The 8,572-nt window shown below is 37.4% G+C and overlaps 1 protein-coding gene across 4 annotated transcripts; it reads left to right on the top strand.

The window, feature by feature from the left end:
* The first annotated feature begins 716 nt into the window (after positions 1-716).
* Positions 717-6,228, top strand: LOC106773020. Of its 4 annotated transcripts, none has more exons than XM_022786004.1 (2): positions 717-2,019; positions 5,998-6,228. In XM_022786004.1, exon 1 carries the CDS (start codon positions 874-876, stop codon positions 1,966-1,968), a length of 1,095 nt encoding a protein of 364 aa, XP_022641725.1. In that variant the 5' UTR covers positions 717-873; the 3' UTR covers positions 1,969-2,019; positions 5,998-6,228. The 4 variants fall into 4 exon arrangements, with proteins under 4 accessions (XP_022641725.1, XP_022641726.1, XP_014515172.1 ...); XM_022786005.1 differs by lacking the exon at positions 5,998-6,228 and adding an exon at positions 2,182-2,359; XM_014659686.2 differs by having other exon boundaries at positions 719-2,037.
* The last annotated feature ends 2,344 nt before the right edge of the window (positions 6,229-8,572 follow it).

The raw sequence follows: 8,572 nt of genomic DNA, 5'->3' as shown, positions 1-8,572 counted from the left end.
GAGAGTGTTAGATATATTATTTTTATTTTATATTTATCTTTTATCTTTTAGTTAGTTTATTATTATTATTTATTTTTTGTATATAGAAAGTCCTATATGTGTATTTAACACAAGAAAGATTAATCTCAAATATATTTTTTCACTATATTCACCATAAAACATTTCGATATGTTATATATCATTTTATATATCAATATTATCTATGTTGAAGTAGAAAATGAGTTTAATAAGTAAAATAAAATTTAACACTACTAAAATAAATAAAAATATAGGAAAAAATTTCGAATTGAGATTATTTTTAATTTTTTGTTATAAATTAAAGACTAAAAATATATTTAATAATTTATTTTTGATAATTACAATTTTTTTTTTAATTTCTCATCAATTTTATTAATTAAAAAAACCTCACTTTTACCTTTGTTTCTCTTTCTCTCACTCTCTCGCTCCTTTTATTCCTTCCTCCACACAAAATCATTACAATTATGATTTATAATCTCATATATGAACCTTCAACAAACAATAGAGATTTGACCAAATATCAACAACCTCTTCCATTGAATCTTCTTTGAAGGAATTACACTGTTAATGTTAATACACCAAAGTTCAGATAAACCTTTCTTCCCAAATACTTGTATATCATATTAAAGAGTGGTAGAAAGTAGGAGCAGCAAAAACAACACTCCTGTTCGATCAACAACGTTAGAAACTGATTAAGTATTTCTCTATTTCTCTTCTCTGCTTTAAATGCCATTTTTAAAATCATACAATATATCTTGAAAGAGGAAAAGGGTATTAAATAGAGAGATGGAGGGGTTTTGGTGTGGCAGTTGTTTTGTAGAGAGAGAAGCAAAAGAGTGAGTGAGTGTGAGGAGCATGGAGTTCCACCGCAGCGATTCATCGTCGCCGTCTTCATCCATGCCAACACCCAACACCACCGATCCAAAAAAACCCGTAACCGACCCAATGCATTCATGGTGGGAGTCAGTGTCCAAGGCTCGTTCCCGCATCCACGCCCTCGCCGCCATCCTCCCCTCCTCCTCCCACGACCCCCTTTCCTCTCTCGCCGACTCCGACCGCCCCGCCCTTTCCCTCCTCTCCTCCTCCGCCGCCTACGCTGCCGTCTCAGCTTCCCTCTCCGGCTCCCACTCCGACCCCCTCTGCCACTGGCTCTACGACACCTTCCTCTCCGCCGACCCCCATCTCCGCCTCGTCGTACTATCCTTCGTCCCTCTCCTCACTGGTCTCTACCTCTCCCGTATCCACTCCCCTGAGCCTCCTTCCCTCGCCGGCTTCGAGGCCGTCCTCCTCGCCCTCTACGCCGCCGAGACCAGATCCCGCAACGGCAAACCCCTCCTCGTAACGATCCCTGACCTCTCGCACCCCTCCATCTACCACGCCCCTCTCCGAAAACCCCAATCCCTCTCCCCTCCCTCCGTCGGCCTCATTTCTCCCCCCTTGGAACCCCAACTCGGCGTCAAATCCACCAAACGCCCCGCCATCGTCGGCGTCGCCCTCCACTCCTACTTCTCCCAGATCTCCCACATGCCCGCCTGGTCCAAGCTCGACTTCTGCCAATTCGCCGCCGCCTGGGCCGGCTCCGCCCCATGCCCCTGCCGCTCTCAATTCGACGACGCCCCGATTCCCGATCGTTCCGATATTAGCGCTGCCAAAGGCGAGAGAATCCCTCTCCCCTGGGAGATTCTCCAACCCTCGCTCAGAATCCTGGGACACTGTCTCTTGGGGCCGTTGAACTCTCAGGACGTGAAGGACGCGGCTTCCTTCGCGGTTCGCTGTTTGTACGCTCGTGCCTCGCATGATTTGGTACCGCAGGCCATTCTCGCCACCAGGAGTCTCATTCAGCTCGATGTGAGGACGGCAGAGGCTGCCAAGGCTAATGCTGGTTCCAACTCCAATTCCAACACACCCACCAAGGTCAAGAAGCCTGAGATTCTCTTGGTTTCCAAGTGATGATGAGTAGGAGGAGGAGATGGATAAGCGTTGCTGCTGTGTACTATTACTGTAGGTCTTCTTCATACTGTAAGCAGAATTCATGTTTGTATAATAGAAACTTCATAGCTGCATTGCCGACTCTTTTTATATATTCTTTTTATTTTGTTTTCTTTTTGCTTCTTCTAGGTTATACATGTATGTTAATTTATTTTTTTCCTACCGAGTGATTAGGTAGCTGTATTGACTTCCTTTCTTGATGGAATTATCCTGTGCTTCGGATGTGTCTGCGTGTGTGTGTGGCTTGTCTGATCATAGTCTTGCAATTTCAATGTGGTGTGTGTGGTGCTTCTTGCCTTTGGCTTATTGTTGTACTCTGTGAAGAATGAGGAAATTGAATGGGCCTTACTAATGAGTTGTGATTTTCCTGCGTTTGGTTTTACTGGAGATTTCACTTTGTACCTCTGATTATTATGATGGCCTGTGCTCAGTAATCTTGTATTATTCAATTTATGCTGAGATGTCACTGCGAGGCCTCCTCTGTATTGCTAGCATTAGAAGATTGTATGCGAATCATCATTTATATTGTATGTTATGCTTTAAGCTTCTTTTGCATCAAATTTGGGATGTATTTCATTCTAGGATAAAAGGGATAGCTAGAAGGGAATCAACCCCCTTCGGGGGAGCACGGGAACTGTGACATCACTTATCACTTGTTGAGATTTAAGACTGATAAAAATATATTTTTGAGGGCTTGGTAGACCCTTCTCATGTTCTATTATTTATATAGATAAAAAGTTGATATAATGGGAAGATGGAAGGTCAAGGAACTGTCCTAGACCTCTAGGTACAATCATTAGAGATAACCCAACACACTATTTCCTACCTACTTTAGTCTTACTGACTACACTAACATAGGTAGGCTTAGTAATTATTTTACCATTAAGCTCATACACACAACTCACACACAACTCACACACTAACCAATAATTCTAACATTCTCCCTCAAGTTGGAGCATACAAATTGTATGAACCAAGTTTGGAATAGATAAACTCAATTTTGAAACCGATGATTTTTTTTCAAGAGTTTCTTCAAGAGTGTGAGACAACAGCCTGTGAAACTTCAACTTCAAAAGTGGATGACGGAGGGCAGTGGTGGACAATGACAATCTGCAAGGACGAAATCCCTCGTCAAGTAAGGATGGGGCCTGCAGTGGCTAAATGCGATAAAATTGCAGGGACTGCCATCTCTGAGACTGATGGGTGATGGGGCCTGTAGTGGCTGAAAGCTACAAATCTACAAGGACTACCATACTTATGTGGCTTGAAATGCCATACTTGACTTGCAGTGTGCCATCTTTGAGACTGATGGGTGATGGGGCTTGTAGTGGCTGAAAGCTACAAATCTATAGGGATTACCATACTTATGTGGCTTGAACTGCCATACTTGACTTGCAGTGTCTTGGAAACATAAACATACTCCCCTCACCGTGAACGGTGGAAATAGTGAAATTGTTGATTGGGGTTGGAAGCATCTTAGTTGCTAAAGATAAAAACGCATAAATGACTTTCACCAAAGAGATTTCTACTAAACGTGGATGATGTCCTACAGCAGCAAGCAACATCAAACTGCAAGAACTGATTAAGGCTTGTAGATGCAAACAACAACAGATCTGTAGGGACTGGGTTTCCATCATCACTAATAGATGGGGAGCCTTCAAAGGCTAACAACAAATCTGGCCTTGGTATAACTCATCATGAATCTGTTGGACAACTAACTTAGCTTTTGCCAATCTGGCTTCAATTTCAGCACGTCGAGAACTAATTGTAGAAGACATATCATCCTAGAACTGACAAGGTGTGCAGCTTGTGCAAAGCCTCTTGACCTTGTTGCATCTTGAGGAAGCTGAGGAAGTCGTAGAACTGATAGGGTGTGGATAAAGCACAAGATTCAAACCACTTCTTGCGGATACCGATAATGCAAACCTTCTCCAAACGATATCGGCTATCAAGGTTGCCCAACTGATGCAACTGTGAGGAAAAAAGACGGGGTGTATACCCATTGCTAAGATAATTATTACTAGCAAAGAGAACGGCCTGAAAACCGAGAGCGGTGAGAGCAAGGGAAGCACTTTCAATATATACTTCATGGCGACACAAACGTTGGAGACGACAGCAAGATGGACCAATCAGTTCCGCACAAGAAAGGGAAATAGAACCCATTGATGGTGGTAGAAGCCAGAATAAAATAACCAGACGCACCAAACCAGAACACAGAAACGAGAGGTCTGGCGATGCGGAATTGCGGCGAGAAGACAACAATGGCCGCTATGGAGGGTCAGAACAGAGAGAGGAAGGTTCGGCGACACGATCGCAGCGTCGCGGTGTGATTCCGACCCCGATAGAGCGGCTTGTGACGAACACGCACACGAGATCTGACGGAGAGATGAGGCGCGTGGAGGCGCGTGTGGAGGAGTCTGGTCCTGACTTCGGCGGGGTTGACCGTCGCTTGAGGAGGCGGTCCAGATCTGCCGGTCACCGGTAGAAACTACAACGGTGGCCGGCGACGTATGGAGACCGGCGGCGGGTAGTGACGGTGCACGACAGAGTAAGTAGCGAAGGCAGTGGCCATTCTTGGGTTCTTCGAAGAAGAGACTTCCGGTCTCGTTGATTCTGGATGCAGATGAATTGAAGACAATGAAAATGCCAAATAAAAGTGCCAAATGATTACACTAACATAGGTAGGCTTAGTAATTATTTTACCATTAAGCTCATACACACAGCTTACACACAACTCACACACTAACCAATAATTCTAACATCACTTAACAGCTTGATGCACATGTGGGAGATGGGTATGTGGTATGCTAGGGGGCATTTTGGTTAGAATAGAGGATAAGGAAGTTTTGGGATTATTTTTGGTCTGGGAGAGAGTAGGCTATCTCAAAATTTCCTGTTCTGTCCCTGCTTCTTCCTGGTTGGGTACTACTTGTATACTCAAGTGTACCTCTAGGTGTTGTGAAAAAAATACAGTGCCACCGATGAGTTTCTGATGTAACAGGGTGTGGAGAATAACTTTTAGAGTTTGTTTGATTCTTGTCATTAGGATATTGTTACATTTGACAACGCTAATGAATCTATTTGTAGTACTCTTTAGAAGAAATGACAGAGAAACAATTTTGTAGAATGATACTCCCCTAGGATGATTTGAACTCCGTACTGTCTAGCCATTGTAGGTTTAGAAGTGTCAAAGTTTAAGTGAGTACTCAGTTTGGCAACCGTTTTTTATGCTGGAACTAGAAACTTCATTTGCTGAATTCTGGTGCCAATTTATATTTAGAGTGATGGTTTGGCTCCTAAATCTTGGTACAAAATAATGTTTTTCATTCTTTTTGTCTACCATTGAAGGGGACTTCAGAGTTTTGTCCTTGTTATCAGATAATATTTCGGTGCTTAGGTATTAGAATACAGTGTCATATACCTATCTTTACTTTATACTATCTCTTTGTTCATTATAAACTAAAGTTTAGCCAGTCCTTACATGGAGTTATTGAGCATGTGGTGTTTGTAGACAAGGAAATTATATATTGGAGAAGGATTGGGCCCCAAAAGCTAGTTCACGGAGGGTAAGATTATGCAAGTTTATTATAAGAGCTACTTTGGCCATATTCTTGGCCTGTGTCGGATATTAGCACACACCCATACACCTTCCTCTTGCCCAACAATGATCATCTGAAATGTGAAGTTTGTTAAAATAACTAGCTTCTCTGCCTCAATTTATTTAGTACCCTCTTCAATCAAACCTTTACCTCTTTCATCCTTCTGTCAAATAATTCTTCCTAACTAGTGCTGTGCTGTACACCAAATATGTAAAATATCCTTCTCTTTTTAATTTCCTTTTATTTTTCTGATCCTAATATTCCCTCATTGCAATTTCGTAACACCTTCACCGGAATTGAATTCAAAATTTCTTGTGAAATAAAGAGAGAAATCCTTCACTTATCTATAAAAAGAATGCTGCTAATATGTTCCTTCGCATTTGTATTTCAGGATGGAAAATATATAATTTAGCTGCATAAAAAATATTTCATGTTCAATAATTTCTGATTAGTTTGGTTGAGGAGTTAGATATAAGGTACAGGAGATTGATGAGTTAAAAATATGTAACGTGTTCAATCAAACTAGTGGCAAATTGACCCACTGATTCGGTCCACTTCTAACAAAGCATATATCTGATACCAAATTCCACATTTTTGTGAGCAAATCGTTTGTAATTGGGAAGGAAATGGAAGATTGACAAAAAGAAAAAGACATTCATTATTTAGATTGAAAATTTATCTTTATGATTAGTAGCTTGAAACTGAGTAAGCCTTTGGTTTTACTAATAACGCTATAATTACTTGCAACGTGCAAAAGGCAATAAGTTGGTTTGGACGAGAAAAAAGTTAGTCCATCTGAGTGATTCTAGCTTATAATTTATTCTGAAAAAAAAGAAGTTAATAAGTTAGGTGTGTTTACTCTTAGAAAAAATAATATTAAATAAGTTATTTCTAAATCTTGCAAGATAGGCTCAAAGACCATTGAAATTCAAAATGTGGATTGGTGTGAAATTTTGACTGGTTTGAATGCGGCTTTGTATGGATTAATTCATTTAAATATAAGCTTAAACAAACTACTCTCCAAACCCTTCTCACGAATAGATCAAATATTTTCAAGATCTATGATTATTATTTAAAAAAAAAATGACATCAAATTTAGTAACATGAATTTAATTGGAATAATGTCCATGCATGTCAATTTGACAGTTGGCTTAAAAGTCTTTAGGGATTATTGTATCATATTGAATTTTGAGATTCCTTGTCTATTTTTAGACATATCACCCAATGTCTTCATGTAAAACTTCTTTCAAATATTTTCTCAGAAAAGCACAATTGATCTTGGATAGTTTTTTAAAATTAGTAATAATGAATGAGAAAGATTCTCTAAGTAAATAATTTTATATAAACTATTTAAAAAATTATGTTAAATGATAAACAATGAAATGTAGTTACATTGATAATAAGAGATATATATTTTTTAAAGAATTAAAATGGTGAATCCTAACGTATGAATCATTCTTGATTGTGGTGTTTTATCCGTCTTATTATCTTCTTAAACTTTTCAATTTTCTTAATAGTTTAATGGAAATTCTTGACTTGACTAGGCTTTCATCACACTTCAACCTTAATTACTTCTTAGTCATTAGAATCCAAAATGGCGTAACCATTATTTTTAAATGACTGAATATCCTTTCTAAGTATAGAATATAATTTAGGACATTTGCTAGTGGAAACAAAAATTTTACCATTCCCTTCCACGTAAACACTTTCTCCATTTTTTTTAGAGCCTTTTCTCCATCACCGCCCATTTTTCTTCCTACACCCCCAATTTCATGCATTACCCCTTTTTACTATTTCGCTGTTTGACTGAATCTTTGATTTTTACGAGGGTAAAAATCATAATTCATTGCTTTTTTTCTCACTTTTAGTTGCACCTCTCACTTTCTCAATTTTTCAAACAGAGTGTAATGTATATGTGGTTTTTTTGAATTTTTTAAATATTGTTTTGAATTATTTTTATTTTTATTTATTTTTTTAATTGTTACGTGTTAAGTTGAGATTGTACCATGTGAAAATGATAGTATAATGTGACATTGACAATGATAGTATAATCTGACATTGACAGTGTCACGTGTCATTTTCAGATCACATATTATTGTATTTGTCTCAATTTGGTTCTTCTATTTTTATTTTGTCTCAATTTGATCCTTGTATTTTTATTTAGTTTCAATTTAATCCTGTTTTTTTTAATTAAACAATTTTGTTTCTTTCTAACTTCTAAAAAAATTTAATTTGTATAATACAAATTGATATTTTTTTATTAGAAAAATAAAATAAATTACGAACTAACATATGACACATTTTTATTTTGTGTAGTACTAATGAAAATAACTTAATTGCATTAAAGTTTTCATAATAAAAACAAAATTGAGACATAAAAATAAAGAAACCCATTTAAAATTTTTCTACAAAATTAAACAACAAATGAAATCATTTAACCTAAATAATATTAACGAGTAAACTATAAAAGTTAACATTTCAATAATATATATTTTTGTGAAGGTGATCTACAAAACAATAGTCTAAGTACTTAGTTAACAATTCATAAAACTTTTTTAGAGTTAAACATTTAGACTTGGAATACATTATCACTAAAAATTCACTTAATAGAAATAGATTTAAAGACAAGAATTTGGAAAATGTACATACTGTTATTTTATTTAGTTAAATCTTCTAAAATTATTCGTGCGTCAACTTTTGCAAAATCCTTTCGAACCAAAAACTATATTTAATTTAATCTTTTACTCGTTTAATTTTTAAGGTAAAACTATATTTTATATATCAACCATGTAAAAACATAAACAGTCAAATAGTACTTATAGAATAATATCTAAACAAATTAAAACAAATTATAAAGACCAAATTGAGACAAAATAAAAACATAGGACCAAACTAAAACAATTTCAATGACACCTGACAGTGACACATGGCACTATTAGTATCACATGACAATGTCATTTCCACGT

Source organism: Vigna radiata, chromosome 9 (assembly GCF_000741045.1).
Source record: "Vigna radiata var. radiata cultivar VC1973A chromosome 9, Vradiata_ver6, whole genome shotgun sequence".
NCBI classification, from domain to species: domain Eukaryota; kingdom Viridiplantae; phylum Streptophyta; class Magnoliopsida; order Fabales; family Fabaceae; genus Vigna; species Vigna radiata.
This window is presented reverse-complemented; position numbering and strand designations above follow the sequence as displayed.